At 40.5% G+C, this 14,535-nt stretch overlaps 1 protein-coding gene across 1 annotated transcript in view; it reads right to left on the minus strand.

The window, feature by feature from the left end:
• The window catches only part of MTMR3 (myotubularin related protein 3), a 122,853-nt gene that overhangs the window by 27,444 nt on the left and 80,874 nt on the right, over positions 1 to 14,535 (minus strand). The window contains exons 4-5 of the mRNA XM_065889506.1: positions 7,055 to 7,137; positions 4,639 to 4,805 (exon numbers count right to left, since the gene is read on the minus strand). Of these exons, the coding sequence (XP_065745578.1) occupies positions 4,639 to 4,805; positions 7,055 to 7,137 (250 nt within the window). The remainder of the gene's footprint in view (positions 1 to 4,638; positions 4,806 to 7,054; positions 7,138 to 14,535) is intronic.

Genomic DNA, 14,535 nt, shown 5'->3' on the forward strand with positions numbered 1-14,535 from the left:
GTGGCGCGCGGGCTCTAGAGCGCAGGCTCAGTAGTTGTGATGCACAGGCTGAGTTGCTCTGCAGCATGTGGGATCTTCCCAGACCAGGGCTTGAACCTGTGTCCCCTGCATTGGCAGGCAGATTCTTAACCACTGTACCACCAGGGAAGTCCAGGCCATTCTTATTTAGAGCTTGAAAGGGGCTAAGAGCAGAGTCAAGAGTTTTACAATGAACTCCAACAGCAATGCGGTGACTTCCTCCGAAGCAGATTAAGACTTAGAGCTGTGGCCACAGTATGGCTGGCTTAACTATGACAGGTTCAACAGTCAGAAACTACGATTTATAAGAATACAGGGTAATGATGTAATTTTCCCATTTCCCCCCTCTCTGACACATTCTACTCTTAACAGGCTAGGCAGAGAAGAATCCATAAAAGGTTTTATTAACTTCTGAAAGACTAAACTAACTTCCACCCTTCAGAGTCTATGCTTGTGGTCTCATGTGTTGGGACAGATTACAGAATGGCATGACTCTGAAATATCTCAAGTGCTGTCTCACATAAAGATGACTTATAAGCAAGGGGCTAAATAGAGATCTAAAACTTCCTTTTTTAATCTCCTGTAGAGCCAGGGTCCTCAGTTTCTTGGGCTTACTTTAGATGTTTTCACTATTGATTAAACTGCATCCTCTCTCCTTTACCCTGCCTTAGCTTCATCTGCTTACAAATTGTTAAGAGAGTTGGGTACTTATACCCATCATCCAAGATAAAAACTACTTTTGTTAGATGTAGGTGGTTTTTGTTTTTGTTTTGTTTTGCTTTGTTTGTCTTTGGTTTGGTTTGTTTTTTACCAGATTCCATACCTTAATTCATGAAGTCATGCCAGGCTATTAGTTGCGTTATATTTTCCTAGTTTTTTGGTCTCACATCTTTGTTGGATCTTTGAACAACTGATTTCATTTGGAGAGGGATGCTTAGTAGGAAGCTGGGATTTTAATATATTCCACTGTTCCTTACTTTAAAAAAAAATTATCAGTCCCCTAAAGAGTTTTTTTAGACTTTTCCCCCAATTCCCCCATATGAAAATTTAATAATAGAGATTATTGTATATCTATTTGTGTAATGTATGCCAGTTCTTACTCCCTTTGTGGGTATTGTTGCCCCATTGAGAATGTATGGCATAGACTCAATAAGCTTCCAGCCTGGCTGATTTAGATGTATCAGAACTGCAGTTCGTGTTAAAGAAATTAGCTAAAATCCTAGTTATATCCTAAATTTGGGGGTAGAAGTAGCCTTATCTTGAAGAACTTTGGATCACTTCCCAAATCTCTCCAAACAGCTTTTTTTTAATGTAAAAATTCTTTGCCTTTTAAAAATAGTATGTCTGAGACATTAAAGGGTTTACATTTTTACAACACAATGCTTCTGTGTCCAACCCAGTTTAGGGAAAATCAGAATAGAGCAGAAGGCAATTTTTAACTTGGCCTGTTAAGAGTCTCTACCATTAAGAGAAAATATTTTCCATTTTAATTTATCCTTTCACATATATGGTCTTATATTTCTTATAGAAAAAAAAAAAAAGAATGTGGTTGTCTGGTCTGCTCGTAATTGGTAAGTAATGCTGTAGCCACCACCAATACTCAATGACATTGGGTGGAGACGAAAGAACTAGGTTAACTGGCTTTAAAAATGCCACCACAGGGGGCTTCCCTGGTGGCACAGTGGTTGAGAGTCCGCCTGCTGATGCAGGGGACACGGGTTCGTGCCCCGGTCCGGGAAGATCCCACATGCTGCGGAGCGGCTGGGCCTGTGAGCCATAGCCGCTGGGCCTGCGCGTCCGGAGCCTGTGCTCTGCAACAGGAGAGGCCACGGCAGTGGGAGGCTCGCGTACCGCAAAAAAATGCCACCACAGGGGCTTCCCTGGTGGCGCAGTTGTTGAGAGTCCGCCTGCCGATGCAGGGCACACAGGTTCATGCCCTGGTCCGGGAAGATCCCACATGCCACGGAGCGGCTGGGCCCGTGAACCATGGCCACTGAGCCTGGGTGTCCGGAGCCTGTGCTCCGCAACGGGAGAGGCCACAACGGTGAGAGGCCCGCGTACCACAAAAAAAAAAAAAAAAAAAAAAAAAAAATGCCACCACAGTATTCTTTAAAAGCAGGTTTTCCTCTGTACTCCACAGTGAAAATATATAAAAGGAAAAAGCCATACATATATACACACACTCAAACCAAGTCACTGAAGTACAGTAAGATTGCATGTGAGTTGTAGCAGGTTGACTTCAGTGTGGAATGTATATATTGAAAAGAAAATACAACCTTTACGCATAGAGTAAGTTCCAATCAGTTACAATGGCACCATCTTGTATATTCATAATTTCCAAAATGTATTCACAAGCATGGCACATAGGAGGCACTCAAACATTTACTGAATTGAACTCTCCAGCATTAACAGATTTGATCTTCAGAATATCCAGATCAGCTTGGGCAGGAAGAAAAAAAATGTCTCACTTTGAAGAACAAAAGAAACTAAAGTACAGAGAAGATAAATGGCTTGCCCAGTATTATTTTTAAAATTAAATGGTAGAGTACAGGTTTGAATTCAGGTTTTCTAGTTCATAAATCAGTATTCTAACCCCCAAACGCCTCTATCCATCACAAACCCATGAAAAGACAGGAAATTGGATGTCCTGGTGGCCAACGAATACCAAGTATCTTCAAGAAGGGAAAGACCTGGGGACCAAAGTCATCTCAGCTCAGGACAAAGTCATCTATAATTAATAGACAGGAGTGAAGTTTTGATCTGACGCATCTTAGGAATATTCTAAGAGTTGACTCAAATCCTAAAGAAACTAAATTATCAAGGGAATAAGGAATCATCTAAAGATGAGGAATTTTCAGTCTGTGGTTGTGAGAGAAACAGGTTAGGAGAAATTCAAGCCTTGTTAACTAAACACTGGCAACCCAAAACTAGGGAATGCCTTTTGGAGTTAAGAGCCTTAAACACATCAAAGTTCTTATATAACATAATACAGCAAGATACACTCAATAACTTCATTATCCTACGAGATGGTAGAGATTAAAAATCTAATAAATAAGATATAATGGCTAAAAACCTAGCAAATACACATGTAAGATTTGTGCATTTCATTGCATGTAAATGTTACTTTTTTAAAAATTAAAAAAATCTTGAAAAGAGCCAAAAACAAAAAAAATTTAAATGCAATGGCATCTCATATAAAGAAGGAAAAAGAAAGATGCAATGGATAAGAGAGTGAAGTGAGAGACAGCTAAGGCACATTCTCGTCACCTTCCAAGGTTGGTGTGGGTGACTCTTGTGAACGACTTTGGGTTCCACTGGCTGACCAGCCTTGTGGGAAGCTTGGATTCCTGGAGCTTTCCCTGAGGCTCCACAAGGGCAGGTGCCTCTGTTTTTCATCTCTGTATCCACAGCACCCCATACAGTCAGCTCCCAATAGCTGAGAACTGGGTTCAAGTCCTGGCTCTGTCACTGCCTAGCAGTGGGACTTGGCAACAGGCTTTACTCTTAAGACTCCGTTTCTTTGGCTCCCAAAACAGAAACACCAGCCTATCCTGCCTGTTTGACAAGGTCATGAGGGTCAAACAAAAGTACATATTAAAGGATCTTTAAAAATGTCTGTGTTTGCTATAATTTAATATATGAACCAAAAGCTTTAACCAGTGAATGAGCCAGGAAACAAAGGGATCCAAGCATTGCTAGATTAGCCTCCAATGTTTAAAACAACCCAGGGCAGAATTGTTAATATTGAAGGTTCAGGACTAAAAATTGAGGTTTAAAGGAAAAAGTCTCTAGAGTAAACTTTATTGGAAGGAAGCTCACAATGTTTCACTGCTTAGGAATTCAAGACATTGCTTCCAAGCTGGACACATTAAAGATTCGGTGCTGGACCAGCAAAGTTCTATTTACAGCAATGGACAATTTATAGAAAACTACACACAGAGAAACAGCATGAACTTGGTCAACGCCATTTTTGAGGGAGAAAGACAGTGAGTGTGACAAAGATTTCATGAGGAGTCAGGAAGCCTGGGTTCCAGTATAGGTCCAACTTCTTTATTTGCCCTGAGAAAAGTCACCTGGCCTCTCTGGACCTCTGTTTCATCATCTGTGAGATGAAAGGGGTGACAAAAGGTAATCTATGACTTGAAATTCAAAGACAGCAAAAAGCCATTTTGTAATCCATTATTCTGTGGCCTAAGTTCACACTTCTGTACCTTTGTTCATGCTACTTGCTCTGTCTAAAGTTCTTTTCCCCAGTCTGTTATCAATGAACTCTTATTCAACTTTCAAAGCCTACTCAAAAGCCACTTCAAACGTGAAGTCTTCGCAAACATGTATATAACGCTCGTGGCTCCCTTCCACTGGGCTTCCCTAACACCCATACCCTAGGTGTTTTTAGTCAGGCCCAGTAAACTGTGATGCCAAGTCTAGTGTTCTTTCCTTCCCCCTGAAAGGTAGGAAACATCTTCCGTTGAGCTTAGAAGAATGATGGGCAAATGCTACGTGCTCCATAAAAAGTACACTGATTAAATACACGAATGCTAAGGAGTCCCATTTCATGTTATGGATATCTCAAGCAGTATTTCAATGAAATCACCATCTGAACGTTTTAGAAAGGCCTACCTGGCCTGCACAGGTCTCCATGTTGCTCTTTTTCACTGGCGTAGACCTCCATGCACCAAGCATGGTATGCAAATGAGAAGAGATCTTCTATTTTAGCAGGTGGTCGGACTGCATTGTTCAGTCTTTTCAGCCACTCTTGACACTGCTCAAAGGTTGAGAACTGACACCTTTGTAAAGCCAAACAAGTACAAATGTAATCAGAAGACAGCTGACAATGAAACCTAAGGGTAGCCACCATTTCAAGAATGCCTACTCACAGTGAAATGATAACTACAGTCAAAGAAGCACTAGAGGGCTTCCCTGGTGGCGCAGTGGTTGAGATTCTACCTGCCGATGCAGGGGACACGGGTTCGTGCCCCGGTCTGGGAGGATCACACATGCCACGGAGCAGCTAGGCCCGTGAGCCATGGCCGCTGAGCCTGTGCGTCCGGAGCCTGTGCTCCGCAACGGGAGAGGCCACAACAGTGAGAGGCCTGCGTACCGCAAAAAAACAAACAAAAACAAACAAACAAAAAAAACCACTAAGGTGGTCTAATGTTTATGATTTATAATAACAAAACATGTTCAACAAATTTTAGCCAATGGTGCAAAATGTCAAGAAGAAGAAAGCTGGACATGTGGAAAACCTATTTTTTTTAGACTAATAAAATCTCTTCTGAGATTGACAATTATTAAAGTAAAATGACAGTCATTCTCTTCCAGGAATGGGGTTTTATTCCACTTCTTCCACCAAAGCTTTATGGTTGTCCTTCTCAAACAATATGTTTAAAGAAGTTCTTTTTGTTTTGTTATGACATTATTATAGCAAGCTCAAAAATGGTTCACAGTACTTTTAGCCAATTAGGGAAAAATTTCAAAATTTATCTATTTAGCAATTAGAATAAATCAGCAACTTTAGATCGAAAATAAGATACATTACACTGAAATTTTCAGATGTTACCATGTAGAGAAAAAACCAATTCTATTATCAAGTGCAATTTGCAGTATATATAACTAGGAGGTTAAAATAATTAGTGTAAAAAATACTTTATCTTTTTAAATGCAGTATCTAAAATTGAGTAATTAATAAGCAACCTTTTAAAACTGTGAGTTATAACCAGTATCTATCAAAAGCAAGCCAAATCTCAATGGCTAAAAAGCAACTTAAATATTTACCTTAAAACCAAGGAGGAATCAACTATACTCCAACAAAAATTAAAAAAAAAAAAAAAACAACAAGGAGGACACTTAAACCTCTCTCTTGTCCCAATCAGTGTGGCTCATCAATATGTCCACACACAATGTTTACTGGCACTCCAGAATAGGTCAAAGAAATAAAGCAAAAACTTGGGGAATTAAAAACTGGTAGAGCTACTAAATTTAAAATGCATTTTTAGGCATCACTTTTCAACCATTATAGTAAAGACTAGATCAGATAAAGCCAACACTGGAGAAATGTGATGAGAAGCAGGACATTTCTACTGTCTTAAAGTGCCTCCCAGACTGTTGATTAGTTGCAAGGGAGAAGATATAGAAATTACACAGAAAGCGGGTGACTCCTTGACAAGAGTGATCACAACTAACATCACCAGCAAGGGACAGATAGACACCGTTTGCCTCCAGCTGTAATACAATCTCCTGAAAAGGACACAACCTCATACATATAGTATTCCAGCTGAGAACACACAACCTCAATTTAATCACAAGGTAACACCAGATACAAAATAAGAAACTTTCTATTACAATAAAAGATTTTTTCTTCAAAACGTTAATGTCATAAAAGATAAAGAAAGGTGGTAGAAAACATTTCAGATTAAAGAAAGCTACAGAATCACGGCAACTAAATGTAATAAGTGACCTTGTCTGGATCCTATTCTGAACGAGGTAGGGGGAATGCTATAAAGGGCATTATTAGGTCAACTGACAAAACTGGAACATGGATAGTAGATTGGATAAAAAGTATTATGAGTGCAAAACTGTGAAGTAACAATGATACTGTGGGTTATGTAAGAAAATACCCCTATTCTTAAGAAAGCACACTTAAGTATTTCAGGGCAAAGAGCCATGATTATGTAACTTACTTTCAAATGGTTCAGAACAAGAATTTCACACACTAGCGCATGCGCGCACATGCGCGCACACACACACACACACGTCCCCCGCAAACGATAAAGCATAGGGTAAAATGTTAACAATACTAGTGCTCTTTACTATTTTTATGTTTGCACCTGTTTTGTAAATTTAAAATCATCTCCAAATAAAAAACACCTTTCCAATAGCAAAGTAGGCTAAAGATAACATATTTCAGGGACTAACTACTCCGAAAATACTCCTAACTAGGCTGACCCTCAAAAGCTGTTTTTCTGTTATCAAATCATGAATCCATCCTTTAAGAAGTATTTTCCACACTAAACAATAGCATAAACTCATCACATACCTGATAATTTTGCAGTCTTTGCAAGTCAAATGAAGCTGAAATATATCTCGGCATTCAACACTTTCTATAAGCTGTAATGGAACCTGCAATTAAAAAAAGATGAAGTTCCCTTAGTCAAAAAGGTATTGACCCTGCAGTTCTTCAGTGTGTCCAACAAGAGTGATTAGAAAGTTCTGCAGGAAAAAGAAGCACAGAACTGCATATCCATCTAAATCAATAGCACTCAAGTGATTTCCTGGGTGATTTAGGGTTTCCCTTTCTCAATCTCTAATCAGTGCCCTCAAGTCATGTCATAGCACAAAGCTAACTAATAAAGAGGAGGCACCACATCTGGAAGAACAGGGAAATACGCCATCTTTCTGGCAACAAACTTTCAAACTCATCTCTCAAAGTACTACTTTACAAGGTTAGAGCTTGCTGTGATTTGTGATGACACAGAAGCTAAAGGGAACCAGAACAGTTATCCTGTCTTGTTGACAGAAGAGAGCTGCAGATCAAGAGGCTAGTGGGACTACACTTGTCACTTGCCCCAAATGACAAGGTGGGCTTGTGGCTTTGTGTCAGCAAAGGAGAATCTTGAAAAAGACTGGAGGTCTGAACTGCCTGCAGGTTGCACAAAAAAGACAAGAGAATAGACAGAGCTGCGGGTCAGGCTCTCTGCTCAGTAGACTAGGTAAGGAGGAGAAGGGAGCAGGTTTCACAGTGGCCTAATTATCTAGGTCTAATTTGCTGCAAAAGACAAGCTGAGGGGACTTCCCTGGTGGCATAGTGGTTAAGAATCTGCCTGCCAATGCAGGGGACACAGGTTCAAGCCCTGGTCCAGGAAGATCCCACATGCCACAGAGCAACTAAGCCCATGCACCACAACTACTGAGCCTGCACTCTAGAGCCCATGAACCACAACTACTGAACCAGCATGCCACAACTACTGAAGCTCGTGTGCCTAGAGCCCGTGCTCTGCAACAAGAGAAGTCACCGCAATGAGAAGCCCACGCACTGCAACGAAGAGTAGCCCCCGCTCTCCACGACTTGAGAAAAGAAAGCCCACGTGCAGTGACGAAGACCCAAAGCAGCCAAAAAAAAAAAAGACAAGCTGAGGAGCCCTGTTTGCCAAGTGGGGCTCAAGGTATGAGTAAGCTGGGATGGTTCTTTCCCTGCCAATCTGATCAGCAGACTACTGAGTATGACAGTGGAGAGGGATCAAAGAAGGCAGGCAGACAGGAGGGAAAGCATCTGAATAGGGTGACAAATCCTTAAGCGGTTGTTAGAATCCTCCCTCTGTCCCTCATCTTATCCTGGTTCAACCCCTGGCTTCAAAAAACAATTTCCAAAACTTCTAAAGAGAGCCTGGTAAAAATAATAGTAGATATTCTCACTCATTGGAAAAGGGTCTTTTTACACGGTATCAAGCCCAACCAAAATGTGGCTCTGGGAGTTGCAAGGAGCATTCCAACAATTCATGTTTTGCATGAGAAGGAGGCAGTCTCTTCCAACAGACAGAAACAAGAGAGTGCTGCCTGCACAGGGTGGCCCTCCTGTTAGCTGAACCAGTTTCAGAAACAGGCTTCTGGCAAACGCTGCCCCACCATGCAGTTGCCAGAGTCAGCTGAGAACTCTCAGAACAAGGATGTGGAGATCAAAAAGAAGCCCAATGCCGGACATCTTAGACAAACAAATAAACAAACAAACTGGGGCAGGGATTAAAAAGGGGAAGAAAACAAAATAATATTACTCAGGTAATGGCTGGGAGTTCTACCTCAGGACTAGAGCCTTCTTTTTTTTTTTTTTTTTTTTTTTTTGGTGGTACGCGGGCCTCTCACTGCCGTGGCCTCTCCCATTGCGGAGCACAGGCTCCATACGTGCAGGCTCAGCGGCCATGGCTCACGGGCCCAGCTGCTAGGCGGCATGTGGGATCCTCCCGGACCGGGGCACGAACCCATGTCCCCTGCATTGGTAGGCGTACTCTCAACCACTGCGCCACCAGGGAGGCCCGAGCCTTCTTGATTAATCAATAAAATTCCCTTACACTTATAATAGGACCAGAAGTAAGAGAAAGACTAAGAATTCTTGCCTGTGTTCTGAGAAAAAAAGGAGCTTTGGCCCTCTGTTTCTGTTTAAGTCCTTAACCCCAAGGTGCTGTGAGAAACTGGAGTTGATGCAGCTAAAAATTCTTTCAAGACCTGTACGTCTAAGAAGGAAAAAAAAACCCAACAATGTATCAGTGGGGATAAATTGTGAAGAAGTAATAGGAGATTAAGAGATCAGAAGAGAACACTGATTTGTTCTCAGGCCAGTCCTCTGGGTATCCTATAACAGACTCATGTTGGGTTTCTTTGTTTTTAAACCTACAACCCCCTTCTCCCTCCCCCCCCACAAAACAAACAAACAAACAAAAAAGAGCTGCCAGACTGGCAATTAAGAGGCCTGAGTTCTTATCTCAATTTTCTAAACTTTTACCAGCCAAAATTGTGCATGCTTCCTGACTTCCTTGGACAACCTTCCAACCTTCCTACATGACACAAGCCTTTGCTTTCTCAACCTCGGATGGTCACAACTTAGGAAGTCCCAGGAACAGGGAATGGGAAGAGTCTGGGGTAGAGTGAGAGTGAGCTTTACAAATCCACCTGCTCTCTCAGCAGTCACCCGCATCCCAGATCCCCTTCTATCACCTTTCCTTATAGCTAGAAAACTTGAAAACCAACTAACACTATTAGCAGCTGCTGGAGGGAGTGGACCAGTCTGTGCTATTTTGCTACAAAGAACAGGTAAGTTTACATCCCTACTATTGGACTAGAGCCCAAGAGCCTATGTCCAGACTTCCAAAATACAAATATGCAATACCTCAGAGCATGCAAAACACATGCTACCTAAATCCTTTCAATATACAAATTTTCATGTATTTTAACACTGCAAATTTAAGGAATAAGGATAAAAATGTTGGTTGCTAGTATACAGATACTAGCAAGTCACCAGAAACAACCATGTGTACTCAAGTCATAGACACAGAAAACAGATTTTAATAATCATGCAAATTGTCACATGCAAGGAAGTTTAATATGCAGCAAGAACAAGGACCTAAAAGGGAAATACCTGATTTTATATCAAATGAGTATCTCCCTTTTTTCTTCCCCTTTCACCTCAATGTTACTCTTCAATGCACCCCTGCCCCCAGACTGCTTCCTCTTCTAAAAAGCCAGAGATAGGCTTCTTTTCCTCTTCATACATCCAACCAAAACATAAGGTTCTCTACTTTTTTAAAGGCAAGTCCACTGATTTACGTTTCTCAACTTTCATCACATATTAGGAGGCTCTCTTACCATTTCCGTAACTAGATATACCCAATATTCAACCTCATAACAAAGAATTACAGACACAAGAGCCAGAGCATTTTATAGCCCAGGAAGGTTAAGCCACTACACTAAAGCTAGCAGCAAGTCAGGACAAGAATCCATGGCTGTCCTCTAGCTCAGGGTCCTTCCATTACATATGGTACTCCTTTCTTTCTTCCTCTAAGATGCCCTTCCCTTCTGTGTGAGCTCTACTTTAGTTTTTCTTTCACAATTAAGTAGTAGCCTCTTTACCAGGGATCTTCAAGAGGAAAACAGAATGTAAACCAAGATTCCTTAGAGGCAATTCAAAGAAATCTAAAGTCACATTCAAATCCTCTCTTACCCACTGATTCAGTGTTTTGTAGCAACTCATTTTCTTTTTGCTCCTTTCTCCTCTGCCTTCTACCTGCCAGGCAATTCTATCTCCCATTACAGTGCTTTTCCTCTTATAAAACCCACCAAACTCATGCTCAAAATACATCAAACACACTCAGTGCTGTTAATCAATTCCTCAAAAGGTCAAAAGTTATATCATGTACACCAAAACACATAAGAGCATCAATCCAAAAAAGCAGAAGAGTGGCAGTTTAAAAATTTAATAGACATGCACAAGTATAAAAGACCCACAGTACTGTCTCATTCCAGAGGGAATTTTATATCATCATATCCTACTATATTTACCATAATTCATTCTGGGTGGGTGGGGGTATGTGTGTGAATTATTTTTTAAGCACCAGAATTTAAAAGTGGGATAATGTATACCTTTTAAAAACAAATGCCCTTTTTATAGCATGAATGGGAAGTACTAATCTTGCATACACATGTGAGGTAAAACTGGCAATAGCAGAGTAAAAAATAATGTAATGAATCTTAACCTAAAATCTGTAACACACTGGAATATCTGGGCTCTAACTCCTATGACTCAAAAACCAGTCAGAGGGGGCTTCCCTGGTGGTGCAGTGGTTGAGAGTCCACCCGCCGATGCAGGGGACACGGGTCCGGGAAGATCCCACATGCCGCGGAGCAGCTAGGCCCGTGAGCCATGGCCGCTGAGCCTGCGTGTCCGGAGCCTGTGCTCCGCAACGGGAGAGGCCACAACAGTGAGAGGCCCGTGTGCCGCAAAAAAAAAAAAAAAAAAAAAACTGTCAGAGGAAGAAGACTGTCACAGGTTAAAGACCCAAACTCTTTATTGCTCACCTGTGGTATTTACAAGATACTCTTCCAGCACTGGTTTCAGAAGCTATTCTGATTTATGAATGCTAAGGCCAAAGTGCACTGTTAACAATAACCTCCTTTTTGATGCTTGGGGAATGAAGATTTTTGATATACAATAGTTAGGCAATGGAAAGAATCTAGGAAAATGCTAAGTAAAGTGTTTCCAAGTATACTTCCAGCTTGTTCCTAAGAAGCATTAACAGAGCAGTCTGGAAATGGAGTTTTAATGTCCTTTTAAATACTCACATTGACTTTACAAATTATTTCTGGTTGAAATTCAGTTTACGTTTTTTGAAGGTCACAATTCCACCCGCTTATGTTTAAACTGTGTGGCTTTATCCCCACCCCACAAATTGTCCTCGTATAGGAAACCACTAGAACTTTGTCTAATATGAAGGAAGGGACTCATGCAGAGATGACACACTTTGCTGATCTGCAAGGTGAGCATCTGACACTCAAAACCAGTTTGTTCCAAGCACAGGTGCAACAACCGCCTAGAATTCTCATGCTACTTACTGGGATTGCAGAAGCAGCAGATTGAGAGGCGGTCTATTGAATTACACAACAAGAATTGTTTAAAAAGTTCATGAACTCCACTTGAACACTTACTTGTTTATAAATTAGTTGAGCAAATTACCTGTACATATGTAAAAATATAGTTTGGGAAAAGCACAGAATAAGAGCAATTCATACCTTAAATGCTACAACTGAACTGTACTAGAGGTTCTTTACCCCAGAAACTGGAAACTTGATATCCAGTGAATGTGTGTGCATTAAAGTAATGATGTATCTCAGCGCTGCTGTGAAATTAACAGAGAATATATGATTATCAGGTAACTATTTAAAGCTTGACAGTAAGTCATTCTCTAAAGTGCTAAATGTGTTGATTCAAAAGCATACAAAATGATGTGTGTTGATTTAAAAGCATACAAAATGATGCAAACTGGAGCATGCCACAATATATACTGGCACATCTGGGTAATGGTAGATTTATGTTTGATTTAGATATAATAACCTTTAAAGGGGGGGGTCTCTTAATCTCACAGATTTTACTGAAATACTCATCTGCTGAGGGAGAACCCAGTGTAGGAGGAGCCATTGTTTCCTGGAGTAACCACAGGTTTTAGGAACCTTAGCACTAACTGCGATGTGATTAACGTACTTGTATGAAGAAGTCCTAGTCGCTCTCAACCTGAAATGTTTAAAGTCACTGCAACGCCAAAATACTTTTGCACAACAATTTTTCTGTGCAAAATCATTATCTTGGGCTTTTTAAAACGTGACATGCAGGCTCTATGCCTTAGAGGGTTATAATGCTAAATGGAAAGCACTTTTAGGTGAAGAAATGAGTCAAAAGTAAAAACAGGGGTAAGTTTTCTTAAGCACTGTATCTCAGTCACAGTGGGGGACCAACAATTCCAGTAAACAACCTACTCATACAGCTACTGTTAAGAGACAAGATGACACAGGCATATTTACACAGAAGTATGTTTTAAAATGAACTTTAAACCTAAAGGGGGTTTAAAAATGGTCTAATATCAATTTCAAACCCCTATTAACTTCAATTCACTTTAGTATTTACTGAATACCATGGCACCAGTACACATGCTGGATTCTGAAGATACAAAGATGAATAAACAAAAAATTACAGCATATCTGGTAAATGTTGTAAAGGTATGCTCAAGATACAGAAAAAGCCAGAAGAGAGGGTAATAAACTGTCAGGGAGGGAACTGAGATTGAGAAAGGCTTCACAGAAGAATTTATCACCTGAACTGGGTTTTGACAGATGAAGAGAAGTTCCCTGGGTAGGAGAAAAGAGAACTCAGAGGTGTAAAGTATGTCTGAGATTCCAAGGAGGGTGGTTTTACCAATACAAAGGGAAGAAGGGGGGAAAGAGGGATACAGAAAAGCTGTCAGGGACCAAGGATCATACCATGCTAAGTAATTTCATCTTAGAAGTAGTTAAGAAACACTGAAGGGCTTCAGGCTGGTGAATGACATGATCAAATCCATGCTTTCTCTCCAACAGACCATATTCCCAAATAGATCTAAAAATAGTCTCTGAAATACTTCGCCATAAACCAAAAAGCTGAGAGACAGAGGACTGTATGGAAAAATGCAATGATATGAAACTAATGCAATTTAATTACAATTTCATCAATTCTAGACATTTAAACACAGTTTAAACACAAAATTAAATTGGGCAATTCTACTAATTATTACTGTCATTATTTCCACAGTAGCTGGTAGGAAACGCCTGGTTGCTGGAATGTTATAGGAGATTCAATCCTGTCCCCTCTTATCACAGCCACCCAATTCCAAATGGGCCCTTCTGAATACAGTGCTATATGGTAAGAAAGCACAACATGCCTCTTTCCTTGATGAATCCAGTGTGTATTTTTAGCTGACAGGCAGAAAACTAACATAACAGATATGATCATAGCCCAAATCTAGAAACCAGAAGGAATTCAGGCCACAATGATTCCTGGATATAAATGCTTAACTACAAAGAATAATAATAAATACTAAAATAATAAATGCCAACCACAAAGAAAATGTCAGCCATTTGAGTCTTGCCAAGGGAAAAATATGATGAAGGAATTGGGTAACTTCTGGGTGGCTGAGTAAACTTTTTCTAAGAATCCCAAAATGAACCCCAAAACACACAATCTGAATGAAACTACAGTCCTGAGCTTTTACAAGATGTCATAATACACTTCTTTGTGCTAGAACCAAAGTGCAAAAAGCCACAATACGGTCCAGTGAGGAAGGAAGAAGGCATTCATTTGGTTGAAATACATGAACCTTCACATTCTTGTGGTGAAAGGCACGTTTACTGAAAACTATTAATGATGGCAAGTGTGCTGGAAGAACCAGTTCACTGAGAATACCCTCATAATTGAAAAGGGTAAATGCACTCAAAAACTGAAAGCCT

The sequence above is a fragment of the Phocoena phocoena genome, chromosome 13 (assembly GCF_963924675.1).
Source record: "Phocoena phocoena chromosome 13, mPhoPho1.1, whole genome shotgun sequence".
Classification (NCBI taxonomy): domain Eukaryota; kingdom Metazoa; phylum Chordata; class Mammalia; order Artiodactyla; family Phocoenidae; genus Phocoena; species Phocoena phocoena.